General features: G+C 39.7%; 1 protein-coding gene across 3 annotated transcripts in view; it reads right to left on the reverse strand.

Moving 5' to 3' along the window:
• Positions 1-20,330, reverse strand: part of UNK (unk zinc finger) — a 90,191-nt gene that overhangs the window by 22,158 nt on the left and 47,703 nt on the right. The window contains exons 10-16 of one of the 3 annotated variants that reach the window (XM_083353912.1): positions 19,686-19,886; positions 17,272-17,340; positions 16,338-16,512; positions 14,096-14,197; positions 11,736-11,924; positions 4,984-5,165; positions 2,797-3,054 (exon numbers count right to left, since the gene is read on the reverse strand). In XM_083353912.1, coding sequence (XP_083210038.1) covers positions 2,797-3,054; positions 4,984-5,165; positions 11,736-11,924; positions 14,096-14,197; positions 16,338-16,512; positions 17,272-17,340; positions 19,686-19,886 — 1,176 coding nt within the window. The remainder of the gene's footprint in view (positions 1-2,796; positions 3,055-4,983; positions 5,166-11,735; positions 11,925-14,095; positions 14,198-16,337; positions 16,513-17,271; positions 17,341-19,685; positions 19,887-20,330) is intronic. The other 2 variants (XM_083353913.1, XM_083353914.1) reach the window with 2 other exon arrangements.

Below are 20,330 nucleotides of genomic sequence, written 5' to 3' on the forward strand. Positions count from 1 at the left end.
GGCTCCCGTCCGACGCTGTTCCCTCTTGAGGCAGCTGCTGCCTCAAGAGGGAAGAGATGCTCTTCCCTCTTGAGGCAGCAGCTGCCTCAGAGGGAAGAGCGTCGGACGGGAGCCGGCAGGGAAGTCCTGCTCCTGTCCGATGCTGCGCTTCTGCCGGGCGGTGCTGGCCGAGATGAGCCAGCAGGCAGCCGCTGTGAGCGCGGCGCTGAGGGGCAGCGGCAGGACGGCCTAGCGCCTGCAGGACGGCCAGCAGCCCCATGCGCAGCAGCAGCCACTGGCTCAGTAACAGGTCCGAGCGCAGGAGCCGCACCGCCAGGCTGCCCAGGAAAAGCAGCCACACCGAGAGGCTACACGCCCAGTCCAGCTCCATGAGGGGCAGGGCGGGAAGCCGGCTGGGAAGAGGGACTGAGAGCCCGAGCCGAGCGCGCCTCGGCTGACGGTGAGAGGGAAGCGGCACATGAAAAAGAGGCTGCGGGCGGAGCTGCCCCGCCCTGCGCCGAATGGGAGAAGTTCAAGGCCTGGGGGGGGGGAAGCAGGAGGGGCGCTGGCCGTGGCGGGGTGGCGGTTGCCCTCCGGCGCTGCCTGCCGCCCAGGAAACGCTGCGCCTCGGGCCAGTCGGGCCTTCGCCTCCTCTACGATGGACAGGGAGGGCAGGGCATGTAAGTATTTTCCGGCGTATAAGACAAAAAACCTTGAAAAACTTCTTAAAAGTAGGGGGGTCGTCTTATACACCGGGTCATCTTATATGCCGGAAAATACGGTAACCTTCTTCTTCATCTTCCTTCTTCTCTATCCTCTTTCAAGAATTTATTTTGCAGCTTAGCAGAGCTGTCAAATAAATGGGACTAACCCCTTTATCCAGGAAACTGTTAGATGAAAAATGGTCCGGTCTGGAACCATAAAGAATATGAGGGATGGGCAATCCATAGCCACTTTGGCAATCCATCATAACCCCTAAAATAAGGTAAAAATGGCTGGGTTTGTATGATGCAGTTTTTGCTTCATTTGGGGAGCTTTCTGCTGTCTGAGTGAAAGCGCGCACGCGCGTGCACACACACGGTTAAATGTCACCACTGGAAAGCCACCAGCAGCTTGGGAGACTGAGTTACTACTCCATGATGCAGAATAGGTTACCAACTACTGCCAAGCATAAAAGCAGACTGGCAGACTGTTTTTAATCAACAGATGACTGAATTTATCCTCATCCTCCTCAACTCCAAACAAAATGAACTAAAGGCTGAGGGGAAGCTCATGCAAAAAAAATGTATAATGTATCTTTTGACTATTTACAGTTTGGGGTGAAAGAGGTTCATAACTTTTCCCATGATTTTCCTACAGTATTTGCATTAACTAGACACTACACATTACTAAAATATAATATAACTGGAGAATTTTTTTGTAAGGATAATATTTTTTCCTTTTTAAACTATTATGACCAAATTTCCTTTTTTTGCCTTTAGTCTCTTAAAATAATGGCAGAGAGAAACCAAATAATTGGTTTCTCTCTGCCATTAGAGAGAAGATTTTAATCATTGCAGGTAGTCCTTGACTTATGACCATAATTGAACCTGGAATTAGAGACTTAAGTTGTTGCAGTTGTAAGTCGAGGCATCATGGGACTGTTCTTTTTACAAGGGTTGTAAGCAAACACTGCCATTATGAAATGAACATGGTGATTGTTAAGTGAATCCATTTTCTCCAATAAGCATTTTCGTTGGCACCAAGAAGTCAGAAACCAACCAAAAATGGCATAAAGGCGAACCAGTTGCCAAGTGCCCAAAATGCAATCAGGTTGTAACTCCAGAAATGTGTTGTAAGTAGTTTACAGGAGGTCCATCTTAACTTTGAACAATAGTTAAATAACATGTCATAAACTGAGGACTTCCTGTACTTGAGCCTGTTTTCAAGGTAAAAGGACTTTGATCTGAAGAGCAACTTCCTTGTATTTTGTTATGCCTGAAGAAAACCCCACCCCCAATTCTCTCTTCTGCTGAGAAGAGCTGCCTCCTGATAAAAAATCTTCTACTACCGTGTTTCCCCGAAAGTAAGGCCTACCCTGAAAATAAGCCTTAGCTTGATTTTGTGGGTGGGGGTGGGCCTAATATAAGCCCTACCCCCAAAATAAGTGTTTTGCGGAGAGGCACACACCTAAAAATCAAGCTAGGATGGGGGTAGAGGTGTGGAGCTGCTCCACACACCCCACACTCACTTACCTTGCAGCCAGGCCTCTCCTCACTGGTCCACTTCTTCCGCAGCATCTTTTGCAGCCAGGCCTGCATTTTTCAGTCACAGGCCTTTCCAGAAGGCCACTGCAGCTGAGAACCAAATGGTTCACCTGGTTCACCTTTATGCCATTTCCAGCCTTCCACAGTCACATCAACCATGATTGAATCCATAGCTCAGTTCTGCAAGACCTCCGCAGCCAAGAACTGAACTATGGATTGAATCCATAGCTCGGTACTCGGCTGCAGTGGCCTTCTGGAAAGGCCTGACTGCAAAATGCAGGCTGGAATGCAGCTGCAGAATGAAGCTGCTCCTTCGGTCAGAAGTGGACTGGCTGGGAGGGACTGTCCGTGCCGGAGGTGAGTATAAAAGACATCCCCTGAAAATAAGACCTTGTGCCTCTTTTGGAGGCAAAAAAAAAGGAAGAAGACCCAGTCTTATTTTTGGGGAAACATGTATTCCTTCCAGAAAAATATGGCCCAACATTTAAACTTCATTGTTTATTTGACTTATTAAAAATCCATCACGAGTTAAATGTGAAGTAAAACCTCCATACCTCCATTTCAAACTCACCTTATCAACTCTTTCTAAATTGGCACGCAACTGTTTTTGGAGATTATAGAGTATGGACAAGGAGAGATTATCTAAATCAGAGAATGAGCGCAGAAATTGGGGGTCCTGGCCAGTATGGATCTGCTCGATTTCTTCCTGGAGTTTCTTGACTTGCAGTTCCAAGTTCTCTCTCTGCTCCCGGGCAAGCTCACATTCTAGGGTTGCTGTACTAGCACGATCATTAGCTTCCTCTGCTTCTTTTTTCCATGCATCACAGGCCTGTGCACCCAAAGTAAAATAATATTAGTAGCTTCTCTTAATCATTTCACATGAGAAAAAAAATAGCTATTTCTAGCCATTTGTACGCTGGGGACAGAATTCTGTCACATCCTATGCCTATCCTTTCTGAAATATCCTTTCAAATACCTTGTATGCAGATCAATTTTCCTATCTGTACAAATTCCTGCAAAGCAAACCCATTCAGACGTGAACATTATCAGATAAATACAGGGCATGTTTCTAAGAAAATCTGCTGAGCAAAATATCAGCAGGAGAAGCACATTTAAGTCTGCTTTTTTTGTCTTACAAGTGTAGACACATCAATTGGTTTTGAGCTTGGCCAGCACTTCAAACCACTTTTAGAATAAGTGCTCCATTTGCGTCTGCTCATTAGGGGGATAGTAATTGCTCAGAGGTGAGCAGATTCAGATCTTTTTCTGAATCTATGTATTGTTCAAGTGTTACCCTTTATTTGGGTAACACAAAACAATAAATTAAAGGCACTTCAGTTCAAAATTGCAGTTGATTACTTCCAGGACTTAGTGGAAGTAAGGTAGTCCTCAATTTATGACTGCCATTGGGACCAGAAATTTGATCACTATGGGGTCGTTAAGCAAGTCATCACATGACCAGACCATTTTCACTGTGCATTAAGCAAATCACCTGATCATTAAATGAATCATGCTGTTCTTAAATGAATCTGGCTTCCCCCACTGATTTGGTTGTCAGAAGCTGGCTGAGAAGGTCACCAACCACTATTATGAGAACACAGGATGTTGCAACAGTCATAAATGTCATTCAGTTATCAAGTGCCCAAATTCTGATTATGTGATAGTAGTGGTGGTGTGGTAGTAGTAATTTTGAAGATGGGTCGTAAGTCACTTTTTTCAGAGCCATCGTAACTCTGAACCATCATTAAACAAATGGTTAAGGACTACCTGTATGACTATATATCTATATCTCACTTAAAGAACTGGTCAGACTCCTGTAATGCTAAATTAAGACTACCTTACAACACCTTCTGGAAATAATCTAACAACAGGATATGACTTTGAGGATGCAACTCCACTATGCTGCAACTATGGTTTGACAATTCCAAGAGAATCAATGGTGCTATACTCTCTGCATCCAGTTCCCCAAAAGGTTATCTACCAAAATTAGCAAAGCAGCCTTAGTTTCATCACCTATCTATAAGCCAAATAATTCAAATAATCAATATTAGCTGATGTTTCTAGAGGAGTTGCAACCTCATACCCTCTTATTCCCCTAGGTCAAGAATAGTAATATCACTCGCTGCATCAGTGAGATGGGCAGCATAAGAATTTAACAAATAAATAAAATAAATAGTATATTGGAGACTGTGAAGGAAAAGAGAATATCATTTTAGAGATGATATTCTATCATTTTAGTTAAGCTGCATGAAACCTTTAGGCAGATGAATCCAAATTCAGATTAGAAAAGCAACCCGCAGCCCACTACTGGGCTTTGAGCCATTCAGAACTGGGTTGCGGAAGTGGCGGGTGAGTGTGCATGCACACCCCCACTTGCGCAAGCAGCAGGCAAATGTGTCCATGCATGCTCCATTTACGGAACCATCCCCTCTCCCCCTCCCCCATCAGTCCGCAAAGCTGGAAATGTTGGGGAACTCTGTCACAGAGGAACTCAAGAATGTTTGTGCTGAGCATCACAACTTGAAATCTACTCCTCTGCACACCTAAGATATCCGTCTTTTTCTTTGTCCATCAGTGAAAAGATCTGTGGCGAGTTTACATTACAAAATCAATTAGGCCAGCTGAGCTTCTGTCTACTATCTTAGATCCCAAATTACTCATTACTCTACGGTTGCCATCAATGCTTTAGGAAACCAACAAACCAAACACACACAAACACACATACACACACACGCATACACCCTGCCAACCACACTACCTGTTTGGCTTGTTTCCAAGAATCTTCCCACTGTTTTATCGTGGTGTTAGCTTCGTCTAATTCTTGCCGCAACCTGGCCAGCTCAGCAGCACCTGGACCTGACAGAAATGCAGGTGAAGTACTGGGTGAAAAACTTCCTGAAGCAAAATGCTCCCATATGCTGCTGTTCATTCCATTTAAACCTGTTTCATGTGGAGATAAGAAAAACATGTTATTTCACATTTCTTTTTCTTGTCCCAAACTATTTTTTTTGAAAACTAGAATAAAATGCTGCCAGTTTTTACTGGGCAATACTGCATTTGAAAACCGTTTGGAGGGATATGCACTGTCAGTCTGCATGTATTTGCACTGATAGCAAAAAAGAACGGCAGCTGACAATCTTGTGCAAATGATGCGCAGAAGCAGTTTTGTAGCACACTTAATCCACAAATGTAGTGTAGATAGATACAGGATGCATTACCTAGTGCAGATTCACACAGAGCACGTGAGGAACGAATATACCATAAACTCTCGGTAAAGGCTTAGGTTTCAAGGAATAGCATAGATGCTTAAGAACAAAATGAAACAGTCACCCACTATTTCATACTTTGTTAATATCTTTAGGACGACATTTGATGTCATATTAAGATAGATATCTTTAGAATTCTGGCATGATCTGCTGTCTTTTACCTGGCCACTCCTAATTGGCTACTCTTGCTAGTAGGAACAGTTAAAGAAAGTCACTGAGATCCATCCATTAAATTCCAATTGAAAATTCTGACTTGTTTAGCTGTAAAGAAGCCAGAATCATAACATATAACAAACTATGGTTGATAACTCTGTCTTATTAGGAAAGAAATAAAGACACCTCAGATCACACATTAAGGAAATGAGAGATGGAAGAATCAGAGTTTGTTTAGCTGCTCCTAAGGGCAGAAGCCAAGTTAAAGTAGAAAGCATCAGCATACGGTTAGTTCATGATGCAACCAGAAGTCTAAAAATTTGAATCTGAATATGTGTTGGCACTTATTCAAATTTTCTCTACCCATTTAATTTTGAAAATACACTCAACACACTCTTCTTAGTATTACATCCACTATATCACAGTATCTTCCTTTTCAGTTCAAATACACAATTGCTAATAGACCAAAGTTCCCTCTGGATATTTCATGGAAAAATTATAATAGAGTATATTAAACTATAGTAATGTTATTTCTGTTGTGTTGTTATTTAGCATCAGTCAATTTAAAATAATGTACAGAGTGCCCTAAACTAGATCCTCAAATGTTAATTTGAGAAATCTTTTCATCACAACAGACCAATGTGTCTTTAGATAAAGCACTGGAATGAGGCACAGAATCTGCTATTAAGGGAAAAAGATACACCACCCACTATATTTTATAGTATTTAAAGTGTGACTGTAAAAATCCATTATCACACAGAGATACTTCTGAGAGAGCAAGGACTGGCTAATTTGCTCTGCTGAGAGACATTGGTTTGTTGTTGAAAATGATATAAAGTAGGCTTCTGGATCTATTCCATTTAAGTCACAGCATACAACCATTCTGTATCTGGTGGAGATATAATGAGGGGAAAAATTATTTGAACCCCTGTTGATTTTGTACGCTTGCCCACTGACAAAGAAATCATCAGTCTATAATTTTAATGGTAGGTTTATTTTAACAGTGAGAGACAGAATAACAACAAAAAATCCAGAAAAAACATTTCAAAAAAGTTATAAATTGATTTGCATTTTAAAGAGTGAAATAAGTATTTGATCCCCTATCAACCAAGTCAGATTTTTGCCTCCCAGGTGTCTTTTATACAGGTAACTCCCTCTTAAAGGGAGTGCTCTAATCTCAGCTTGTTACCTGTATAAAAGACACCTGTCCACAGAAGCAATCAATCAATCACATTCCAAACTCTCCACCATGGCCAAGACCAAAGAGCTGTCCAAGGATGTCAGGGACCAACACAAGGCTGGAATGGGCTAGAAGACTATTGCCAAGCAACTTGGTTAGGAGGTGACAACAGTTGGTGCGATTATTCGCAAATAGAAGAAACACAAAATAACTGTCGATCTCCCTCAGTCTGGGGCTCCATGCAAGATCTCACCTCGTGGAGTTTCAATGATCACATGATTGGTGAGGAATCAGCCCAGAACTACATGGGAGGATCTTGTCAATGATCATAAGGCAGCTGGGACCATACTCATCAAGAAAACAATTGGTAACACATTACGCCATGAAGGACTGAAATCCTGCAGCATCCGCAAGGTCCCCTTGCTCAAGAAAGCACATGTATAGGCCCAGCTGAAGTTTGCCAATGAACATCTGAATGATTCAGAGGAGAACTGGGTGAAGTGTTGTGGTCAGGTGAGATCAAAATTGAGCTCTTTGGCATCAACTCAACTCACTGTGTTTGGAGGAGGAGGAATGCTGCCTATGACCCCAAGAACACCATCCCCACCGTCAAACATGGAGGTAGCAACATTATGCTTTGGGGGGGTGTTTTCTGCTAAGGGGACAGGACAACTTCACCGCATCAAAGCGAGGATGGATGGGGTCATGCACTTGTCAAATTCTGGGCAAGAACCTTCTTCCTTCAGCCAGGGCATTGAAAATGGGTCATGGTTAGGTATTCCAGCATGGCAATGACCCAAAGCACACGGCCAAGGCAACAAAGGAGTGGCTCAAGAAGAAGCACATTAAGGTCCTGGAGTGGCCTAGCCAGACATTAATCCCATAGAAAATCTGTGGAGGGAGCTGAAGGCTCAAGCTGTCAAACATCAGCCTCAATATCTTAATGACTTGGAGAGGATCTGCAAAGAGGAGTGGGACAAAATCCCTCCTGAGATGGGTTCAAACGTGGTGGCCAACTACAAGAAACATCTGACCTCTGTGATTGCCAACAAGGGTTTTGCCATCAAGTACTAAGTCATGTTGTGCGAAGGGGTCAAATACTTATTTCACTCATTAAAATGCAAATCAATTTATAACTTTTTTGAAATGAGTTTTTCTGGATTTTTTTGTTGTTATTCTGTCTCTCACTGTTAAAATTAACCTACCATTAAAATTATAGACTGATCATTTCTTTGTCAGTGGGCAAACGTACAAAATCAGCAGGGGATCAAATATTTTCCCCATCACTGTGAACTAATTCTCTTCTGCTATCTGCCAGAGATCACGCAGGAAAATGGAAGGTTACGAGTGAAGTATTTAGCTTTAGAAAATAAGGGTGATCCAGCAAGTATGCAGAACCACGGAGACCCCTTCCTCTAATAAGGAAGAATCTATTTCTTACCAAACATTTGCTCTGATAAGGAAACATGCTGTAAATCAAATGAGTTTTTGTAGGTATCTCTCTGCGTTAGGCATCATATGAAAATGTTTTTTCCCCACACAGAATTTAAATTATTGTTTACTTTTAATTTAAGTCTGCTGAAGCTGCACTATAAAAAGCATGGCTATAGTTTTGTAATAAAAAGGCCACAACAGAATTGCCAAATCCAAGGCACACAACATTGCAGAACTCAAGAACCCAAAGCATAAAGAAATATGCTTTATAACAAAATTTCCTTCTTAAAAGTCTACATATTTTAGGACATTCATCATGTTGATTTGCTATCATGTTACTGCTGACACTGAATTTGTAAGCATGAAAGCTGTTTATGTTTTTGGCAGGAACAAAAATTCTAGAGTAAAATTAATCATTGAAGATAATCTTTTCCTCTGTCCGTTAGCTTTATGCAGCCCCATTCATGAGATGCCTCTTACAGTGCAATCCTTACATGTCAGTTTAGAATTCAATTCCATTTTAATTAAATTAGGACCTACCTCAGGTCAGTGTGTATACAACTGCAATAAGAATAGCTCATATGCTCATTGCTGGAGATCCCTGCATGTATGCAATAACGGATGATGCAAACTGAGCACAGATATATGATATATACGTGCACCCCTTTCATGGAAAAGTGTTTTTCTGAACTGGGTATAATGACCTTATAGCAAAATGAATGCAGTTGCATTACTGTATAAGGAATTCTGGGAAATGAATGTTTGAGTATTGATTTCAGAGAAATACATTTGTTTAGTAATATATTTGTTCAATCATATCCTAAATTTTCTGTCTTTTCTTAAACAATGGGGTGCATCTGTCTTTTCTGCATCATCTCTTATAATCTGCCTGATCTGCCATCCCTAGTTACTAAAGTGTGTAAATTGTACGGTGCTGAAAATCAAGTGTTGCAATATATGGAGCATGAGTTTGTTCGAAGTAAATGATTACAAATGTGACAGACATGTATGACTGAACATGTGAAAACATATGACAGATTTTAAGGTCTCTTCACCCCACCCTCAAAACAACATTCCTGCCTTATTCCTTTATCAATTCTTAATTTTTAATCAATTCTTAATCTTTAATTCATATATCTTACCTATTGTGGAATAAAAATCGGTCACGTAGAGGACATTAGGTAAATATTGGTTTGTGGATATAAAACATTAGACTAATTTAGTAAACTGAAACCAATAAGCTATCCACAACTCCTTTGCTGATTTTAATGAATGGGTTTACAGAATGACTACATCTGACTCTGATTGATTAAATAGAATTAAAAAGATATAGTTCCCATCAAATCAAACTCAGTTCCTGGTGATTATATGGATATGCCTGTGTTGTCTCCTTGGTAACATAAAGAACTGGTTTACTATTGTTTTCTTCTGGGATGTTTCTTCAATTTCTCAGTCTAACATACATAGTATATATAATTGTAATAGAAGCAACACGTCGCTCAAATTTGCAAAGCACGCTACAGTTATTAGCACTTCCTTCATTAAACACAAAACGTGTCCCAAGGCCTCATTTTAATGCCAGAGTTCAGTGTTAGAACATCTGATCAAATAATGAATGCTTCTATGCATACTTATGTAAGATAAACACAAAAATAATACAGATGCTGCTTTGAAATTGACATATAAAGAGAAATATTTTGTTCAGGTGCTGTCAGAATACCGTATTTGCTTATAGGAATCATATTTGTAAATGAAAGCAATGTAGCTTTCACAAGTTTATTCTGAGTGAATTAAAAGCTGATAGCTAATGACATTTCATATTTGTACAGTTTTTTTTAATAAATTATTAATATACATATCAGTAACCAATTTCACCCTGTTTGGGACTCATTAAATATATATTGCCCCAGATCTTCCTATGGAGTTCAAACACTCAGTCAAGAATTGAAGTATGGAATTCAGGGGAACTGAACTGCTGTTCACATACTTGCTGAACTTTTATATTCAGTCTGTGGAATACTGTAGGTCTACTTGCATATCTGAAATTTACTTTTGTTGCAATCTGAAATCACCGATCCCAGTTAAATCAGAAGTGAGTTCACAGGCTCAGCCTTTTCTCTGAAATCCATGCCCAATTAGTAATTATCCTTTATTATTAGTCTCCTACAGTACAGGCCATGCTTGACTTTCAACAATTGGGATCAGAATTTAGGTTGCTAAGCGAGGCAATTGTTAAGTGAATCATTTATTTATTTATTTATTTTATTACATTTATATACCGCCCTTTCCCGAAGGACTCAGGGCAGTTTACAGGGTGATTAAAAAACAAAGATACAAAAGTTAAAAACAGATTTAAAAAAATTATATTTGTCCCTGCATAAGTAAAACCCCAGTTAAAATTAAGATTAAAGCTAAAATTAGAATTCTCAGCCTGGGTCAGAGAGCTCGAAGAGCCAGGTCTTCAGGTCCCGGCGGAATGAACGGAGGTCGGGGGCAGTCCTCAGCTCCACTGGCAGCTGGTTCCAAAGGGCAGGCGCACCCACTGAGAAGGCCCTATCCCTGGGTGTCGTCCGCCGGCAATCTCTTACCGGTGGCACCCTGAGAAGACCCTCCCTGTGGGAGCGCACTGGACAAAGGGAACTTGATGCCGGCAGCAGGTGTTCCCTCAGATATCCCGGACCCAAGCCACCAGCACCTTGAATCTCACCCGGAGGGCAACCGGGAGCCAATGCAGCTCGCGGAGTAGAGGTGTTACATGGGAGTATCGGGAAACCCCCATCACAACTCGCGCGGCCGCATTCTGCACCAGCTGAAGCCTCCGAGTGGTCCTCAAGGGCAGCCCCATGTAGAGAGCGTTGCAGTAGTCTAAACGGGAGGTCACGAGCGCATGCCAGACTTTATGACCTTTTTTGCACAAACATTAAGTGAATCACAGCAGTGGTTGTGTGAACCATGTCATCGTTAAGGGAATCCAGCTTCCCGCCCTGACTTTGCTTATTAGAAGCCAGCTGGGAAGATTGCAAATGGCAATCACACGACCCTGGGACAATGCAGTCATCACAGAACAGGTCAGTTGCCAATTGCCCACATTTTGATTACGTGACGGGAGGAGAGGCTGCAATAGTTCTAAGTATGAGGACTGCTTGTAAGTCACTTTTTTTCAGTGCCATTATAACTCTGAACGTAGGTTAAACGAATTGTTGTTAAGTCGAGGATTACCTGTACTAAATTTATTTGATTCATTCTTCCTCTGCAACACAGTCCTGTTCAAAAAAGTCAAATCCTTATAACTGACCTTAGATCTAATGAATCTTTTCTGATTTTACAGAGACTGGGCAAATACATTATGTTAGATGGCAACAAAAAACGTGAACATTCAAATGAAAGTTAATTTTTTTAAAAAAGGAAAATACTTACATGGCATAAGACAGTGAACATGTTAACAGATATACTCTCATGCTTACATTGGGCATTTACCTAATGATCCATGAGAAGCTGATGTCCCCAGGAAAGTATTTTCTGATTGGCTTAAGTGTCCCTGGGACTGATGGAGGAAATGCGATGATAAGCTGACCGGTGGAGAAGGAGAGGCAGAGTGAAAGGAGGCAGAACTTCCAAGGGACCCAGGGATATTTACAGGAGCAGAACTTTGCAGCAAACTCCCACCTGGACAAAGAACACACAGAAAGTATGGGAATGCAGAAGCCATGAATTATGAGTGGAAGCACAGCACAGGAATTTGAACAGCAGGTGTTTGCTTCACTCTCTGCACCAGTAAAAGGATGGGTGAATCCAGAATATTCCTCTAATCTATACCTTTCTACGCCTTCAGAGCTGGTATTATAAGAATTGTCCCTATGGCCAAGGAAGGTTAAAAAGTTAACTACTGAATGTTAGCTGCAAAACACTGGGAGCCAGGGTTAGGATTAGAGTTAAGAATCAGAAGTTCTCCAGTACACAAAGGACAGCTTTCAATCTAAGAGAGAGTTAAGATAGCTGGTTTTCAATGCTGGTAGCTCCATAATAACACTATTTATATACATGTTTAAATTAATTTTCTACTATCCCCATTATTTGTTAGTGCAAGAAACTACATTTCTACGACAACTATAGTATCTAGTAATGATTATCATGATTGTATATAATAATGAGAATATAATTATGATTTATACTTTTTTCCCCAGAAGATATGTGTTCATCAAATCATATAAGATTAAGAAGTACATTTTTCAAGGACAGTCATTTGAATTAAATGGCGTCTCCACTTTTTACAGACTGTGCCAAAGATATTCTGGCAAGCTGAACCTCCCATTCCATAGTAAGGATAAAAGTTTGTTAAGAGACAGCAAATGGGACAGAGTTCTGTATTCAGGCACTGTGCCAAAGGGAAAAAAATGGAGCTTAATTTCTACATGCAGAAACACACTCATTAAGATGTTGTAGCAGAAGAGATCAGTAAACTGGTGGCACAGCAATTATTTATGCTTCATCTACAAGAAAGGGAGCAGGGTAAATCACCTTCTCATTTAGCTAGAGGACTCCCAGTTGCATGGCACAGAAAAGAAATCAGACTCACTAGTCCATGAAAGTTGTTAGTGTTGCAAGAATATTTTTTTCTCAGTTTTAATAATGTTTGAGAACACATAGCACTGCCTGTGAAAGCTTCAAATTAAAGGGACTCCTACGTGGCACAGAACTTCCCATCCTTCTTTTACCCTAAAAGTTGCAACTATAGATCAACCAACATGTTCTTCCGGCCATGGTATACTGAGCTGGCTTGCATGACAACAGAGTTTTCTGATAATCTGAAAAACCAATTTCTCAGTCATATATATGAGACTAAAGAAGATGCTGCTTATGGGAACAAGGCCTAACCGTAAAGGAAAAACAGCACTGGGCCACATTCTCCATATTTATTTCCAAACTGATCTTAGCCCAAACCAATATGGGCATAGTAGCATTTCTGCCCAATGGTTTTATGTTGAATACTGTCTCCTCAAAGTAGAATCAATTGTTGAGAAAGCAGACCTGAAAATATGCTGGGTACATGGTAGGCTAATTCTAATTTGCACAGCTACTCAAATCGGAAGCAACAACACTAAAAACAGGATATGCTGAAATAAAACTATGCGTTGATGAAAGACAGTTGCAAACTGTTTTGCAATAGAAAAAACATCTGATACCAAGGTGGTTTAAGCTAATGGATGTGCCTTTAAAAAAAGTGTAGTGGCAGCAGTGAGCAAGGCACTTACCAATTTGCACACAGTTTCAGTTCACAAAGAAAAGTTTTGTCAATTACTAATGGGGTATGTACACTTAGAATATAGCAAGGTTGCATAGACTATATTCACTTGAAAACAAGACATGGGGCAAAAAAAAAAGAAGACACTGGTTTGAAATGACCACATACAAGGGATGAGATACACAAGCGGTAGTTTGTCAATGTGTGGCGACATGCCTTGCCATGATCCTGTGACAGCAGAACAGTGATACCAATCCAATTTGTTTCCTACTGTTTAAACCGATTCCCCCCCCCTTCTTCCATGATAGTCTTGTGTCAGAATTTTGTGAACGTTTAGTGTGCCACTGTTAAGATATTGTAAAGCAAAATAAGCCATGCCTATCTCGTAAACATAATTGGGACATCAGAAACCAGTGAAAGATATTTCCAATTTGCTAACCAATGAGGGTCCTTTGGCTCTAAGGTCTCCCATTGGCTGTTAACCAATATGTCATGTAAGGGCTGGTTCTGAGAGCTTGCTAGGCTGCTTCAGCCAGCTGATAGGGCAAACCCTGCTTGGCAGAAGATCAAAGAAAGCTCTGTTGCTTTCATGTACCTATCATGATGCCACTCGTGTGGGGCACCGAGCTGCTGTCAAATGTCTTCTCCAGGGCAGCCACTCCGAATTCGTTCAGGTCCAGGTCATCCAAGGCAGACTCTGCCAGACAGAGGCACCAATTATATATTACAAAAAGGACCAACAACTTCAAGGAAAAGGGAAGTCCAAAGAGTTCACAAAGAGATGTCACTGCTCTGGACTGGAGAATCGACAATGCAAGGCTGCCATTAGTTGTTTAAATGAATCAGCTTTCAATATTGTTTCCTATTGCCTGATTTGAATCCTAGGTCTTTCAGCATCAGGCTGATCCCATAGATTGACACTGGAAATAACAGCAATGCAAAACAGATCTCCCTGCACACCTGCTGTACAGCTTGACCTTGGGTAGAAGTACATCCAGGGTTGGCTTTAATAACAGGTGCCCGTCCCAGTCACCTGGCAACCTAGGTGTCCATGATGCATAGTGGTTGGAATTCACTATTCCCATAGTTAGGAATTCCACTGTGGAGAGCAACTTGGATTGCAATTAATGACAGAGGAGATGACAATAGGAATGAGGTGCAAGTATGACAGTGCAAAGAAGGGAAGTGTGTATGGCAGTAATATAAGAGGTTGTGTGTAGGGGGGGGAAGGGGAAAATGAATGAGCATATCCCATGAAACAGGCTGTAGCCAGCAGTGGCCCAATAATGAGCCAGCCATGTAGCACGGACACTGCCAGTTGGGGATGAGATGGAGCAAACCTGCACAGGATCATCCCTGGGGGTATTCCTAGCCAATGTATTATGTCTTGTCAAGTGTTGTCTCATAAAGCATCACATGGGTTGTGCTCTATTCATGACATTCTTGTGGTTTCAGAAAGGTAAGACTATAATATAAATAATAAACAATTTTAGATGCTGAAAATGGATGTTCCCCTCACCCTCCTGCATAGTTTATCTTCAGTTTCGAAGTATTGCCTAGAACAGACATGTCAAACTTGTGACGTCGCGCAACATATTGGGACGGTTTTGCCATTGCCGGCAATGGGGTGGGCGCGGCTTCCGCATGACGCATCCGGCCTCTGGGCCGGCAGTTTGACACCCCTGGCCTAGAAGGTTACTTCTTGAGCATTTAGAAAGCAATAAAAGAATTTCAGATTTCCTCAGCAATTTCCTATTAGAAAATGTAAGAAAGTACCCATCTAGAATTAAGAAACATATCCCCCCACCCCAACAGATCCTTCATAAGTGTTTTAATTTAGTGGCAAGAGTTGTCTCTTTTATTTGTATCATTCCAGGCCTGTAACAGAACATCAACAGTTAATAAAAATGGTAACAGATTACCTGGAAAATAAGAGACGTGTATCAAACAATGCTAAATATCAATAATAATAATAGTCAATTGCAAAAGGCTTTACTCAGAACAGCATACATCCTGCAATGATATCTTTAATATTATAAAATAATATTTGCCTCTCCTAGGTCCTTGGGAAGGACTCAATGGGCAAAAATGCCAAATCCACTTTAAAAATCTGGTTGACTGTGCAATCAACCATAAAAATAACAATAATACATTAAAAAAGAGAGAAATGCCCATCCTTGTACAATCCGCACTTGTAAAAACCTGCATTTGAAATGTTTTGTTATTGCTATCATGAATGGAAATGTTCATCTTTTTAATATTTATAAAACAGCTGCTCAGTAACAGATTATACATGCCACATGACTGAATTTTTAGTGGATTGGCCCACACAAAGGTACACTGAGCCAATTGGGTGACTTATGAGTTTAGAAAATATAGGATAAGATGAAGAACATCAAACAAGATCTACACACACAGAAACACAGAGATTTAGGAGCAATCATGATCTTTCATTGACTATCCTGCTGCATTGTCTGCTCTAGCAAAAACAGCAGAGCCATGTCACAATCCAATAAGTTTATTGTGGTATAAAAACTTATACCACAATAAATTTATTAGCCTTTAAGAAAATAAAGGACTCCATTCCTTGTGGTTTTTGCCATATTTTTTTTTACAGAATTCAGCTATGGGAGCTGTTATGTAAGATTGTTCTATAATTTAATTTATGAAATATGAAAGAGTTCCTATTAAATGCAAGTCATCAGCCAAGTCACAAAGCAATAAAGCATAATTTCTACTGTAAGTCCTCTAAATAAAACAACCAAAAGGCCTCCCACCCATAATGGATATTCTTCTTCTGGATTCCCTGCACCATCAATGTGCATAGGCAGTATTACCTATCACGGATTCCACAGTGTCACTAGTTGGGTAGAAAGGAAGGGCATTGGCATTCATGCCTGGTACACTGCTGGTGCCTGCTGGGCTTGGTGGTGTTGCTGCCAAACTAGAAGTAATGCTAGAGGAGATGCTAGATGTCAGTGGGCTGCCAACTGGAAGAATCCCTAATATATCCTGAAAGAGGAAAATACATTCATGTATTGATTATTGAAAATACACTTATGTCTTCCTATGATGCAACAGAATGTTCGAAAAGAAGTAATGATCTATTGTCATAAATAAGTATTTCTTCCTAACATTTATATCTCACCCTTCAATTCTAAGGTACACTCATTGGTTCTTAGCATTTAATACAACACAACACAACACAACACAATAAAGAAAGACTCTTTGGGACTCTTTTAGAACAGAATAACAGAGTTGGAAGGGACCTTGGGTGTCTTCTAGTCCAATCTCCTGCTCAAGCAGGAAACCACGTAACATTTCAAAGGGTTGTCCAATCTTGTTAAAAACCTCTAGTGTCGGAGCCCCCACAACTTCTGGAGGCAAATCGTTCCACTGATTAACTGTTAATAGTTCCTGTATATTGTCAGCTGCGTCACATCACCAAGTTATGTAATTCATGATGACTGTGTGTAATCTTGCCATTGAAAAATCAAAGGAGGCTTAAACTAAAGAAGATTTGTAAGCTGCAGTGAACCTTCCTCTAATAATTTATCTAGTTCAAAAAATTCTGGCTTTATACTTTTCTATTCACACCAACTTCAATTTTTTTTTAAATCTGAAAGATACCAGACTGATTCTTAAACACTTAGGAGAGTGTCAATATCCTTTCAACTCCAGTTAGCTTTCCACATATTCCACCAATTGAAATCTACACATGAGACTATATGAACCTCTAGAAACTAAACAGCATCCTCTGGAGTAACATACCTGCTTGGGTTGTAACAGAGGTTGTTCTTGGGTTCTGTGTTCCATGGAATGGGATTTGATTTTTGCCTGCTGCAGTAAGAAGAAGGGGGAAAAAACCCAATAAATATTACAGAAATTATCAACTTCTTCAGATGTTTACAGCACTTCCTCTCTTATTTTGTCACTTTTGGTAACTTCAGGTTCCACAAAGAAAAGGGCTAGAGTGCTTCATGTAAGGGACTCCTGAAACTAGCAATTGAAAGATATTGTACCAACATTTTCTCTTTTCTTTAACATCTATTTTTTAAAAAAAAAAACTAGAAGAGATGGGATAAATGATAGGAAAATACAAGGGGATAACAAGTTGAAAACAATGTTGTTTGTATACTTTAAAACATTCTGTAAAGGAGAAGGAAAATCTGGATATGCTATGCATAAAGATACAAATTACTTTAGAAACAGTATGATTTACTTCAAAGTAAACAGTGTTTCCTTTGCATGGATAATACAGGCTAATACTACTGTATTATCAATGAAATGGCTTGAGGTATGGCCATAATTGTTGAAGAAAAAACAGTTCATTTAATTGAAAACAATTAATAGGAACCACTGAGTCATTATTATAATCTGGTGTAGCGCTGATAACTATATATCAACAGAAGTACAAAGAGGATTTGCCTGCAGCAGGAGTCTTCAAACTTGGCCATTTTATGACTTGTGGACTTCAACCCCCTGAATTCCTCAGCCAGGCATGCTGTCATAAAAGGGCCAGGTTTGAAGACCCGTGCTATATGCCATATGTTGCTTTGAATTTCTGACAAAATAATTTAACTGAAATAATTGACACATGCTGGATAGAATAAAGTCTTTAATTCTGTAACATTGGGTTTAGTGTACACGTAAAATCAAAGACAAGTCTCAGGACAAAAAAAAAGAACTTTTAAGGAAATACTGAATCTACAGGTAGTCCTTGTTTAGTGACCTTAGGACTGGCAATTCTGACACTAAGTATAACTTCATGTGACTGCAACAAGCTTATAATCTCACTTTGCTAAGTGAATAAACATGGTTATTAAGTAAAACATTACATAACTGCAGCTTACAATTTTATTTCCACCTTCTCTATGACATTTACTTGTTGCAAGTCAGTTAGGAAGCTCACAAATAGCACTGTGATTATCATAAATGCGAGGACTGGTTGCAAAGCTATTTTTTTCACCATTGTAACTTCAAATGGTCATTAAATGAGGCAGTCAGTAAGCAAGAATTATCTATATTATGAATAAATTCTCATTTGCTTATCTAAGAAATTAATTTATATTTCCATAATTTTTACTTTGGTACAGTTTATGAATCATTTCTGAAGCTTCCAAGTCTAACTCACACTAAATAGAGCAAATATAATATTTATTCTGAGTGTCTCCTATCCCAGACTTCCAATTCTTCTGAGATTTGTTTTTCTCTAAAATACAAAACCTTTCCAGCAGTGTCATTATCTCTTCCTCAAAAGCCTCTTTATACTTGCTTGTATTTACTTATGTTTTCATGACCTGCACCTCTTGGATTCCCACAATACTATACAGAGATCCATGAGACGAACTTTGCAACAATTATATATGCATTACTTGACTGCATGTCAGCTCTAAAACCAATCTACATAAGTTAGTACTGTTATAGCAATCAGCAATGCAGAGGCAGGGAGGTGTTTGCCACACCACTTTCTCAATGCCTGGATACACTTCAAAGGAATGTATGCCTTTCAATTCATTCATCATAGTCATTTTCTAACAATGACGATACTACGCTTATGTGGAATGTAAAGGCTTTCTATTTATGGAATACAAGAGGTATTCCAAGGAAGTAAAAAGCATTCTGTAAGACATCTCTTCATTTTGCAGTGCATCCAACTTGCAATAGAACAAAAACTAATATTAATGTACCTTTATAAAATTAGGATGGATATCAGAATAAATATGGTACTAAAAAGTTCCATTTAGCTTATGAGTAGATTTTAGAGGGATATTGTTATTGGTACTTTGTATGTAGTTATGTTAAAGGGGAGTTAAAGCACATTATGAATTTGGTTAATTGTATATTATGCATAATTTTTATTTAGAATATGATTATTATAACTATAATCCTGTATTTAGCTCTGGGAAGTGGGGGGGAAGTGGGTGGGTTTGGGGTGGGGGGGATTTGGGGATATATTGTAAAATCTTGTTTTTGTAAAACTCTTTAATAAAAAAAAATAGGATGGATAGGCAGATCCCAAGGGATTTATTGGCAGATGTTAAGGCACCCACAGGCACTACACATCTAGCATGAAGTATCAACAATTGGTTCCAGAGCTAATATATTGTTGATATATCATATCATTAATGATAACAATTCATCATACATACATCTGATATCCTTTTCTAGTATTTTAGACCTACCTGGCATTTGAAATTCTTTAGGTACTCTGCTCCAACCAGGTCTTCCCGCTCAAATCCAGGTGCCTTCTTATAGCTACTTGCACTAGTTACTGAATCTGTGGGAAAACCAATGCTTTCCAAACTATGGGGTTTTCCAATTGCACCAGGAGGGGATCCACATAAATTAGATGGGCTTCCAAGACTGCTATTTCTACAGAGAATCTAACAGAAACAGGAAGAAAAGAAGATAACTTGTGTATCAGATTATAACACTCTCTACCTATGTACCACACCTGGTAGTACACTTCTAAAATCTAAGTTGTTAAATTCAACCAGGTGATTGAAATATACAAAGCCACAATTGAATAAAAGTCAGAATAATTATATTTTGCCTCAGTCTTAGAAATATTGAGCATTTCTTTTTCAACATAGCCATATTGTTAAAGATGAGAATATCTTCACTGCAGTTTTGATTGTTCTCCGTAGTTCATATGCCGTAACAGCTTTCTGTGACTTTCAGAGATCCAAATACTGCATCAACTGCCACAATCTCAATATATCATACGAATTTCTAATGCAAAATCAAGTACATTTCTTACTGTAAATTGATGCTTTCATATTTAAAGTAGTTTGGAATTCTCACAGCGGAAAAAGTAAACCCACGAA

This window comes from Vipera ursinii (genome assembly GCF_947247035.1).
Source record: "Vipera ursinii genome assembly, chromosome: 2".
NCBI lineage: Eukaryota > Metazoa > Chordata > Lepidosauria > Squamata > Viperidae > Vipera > Vipera ursinii.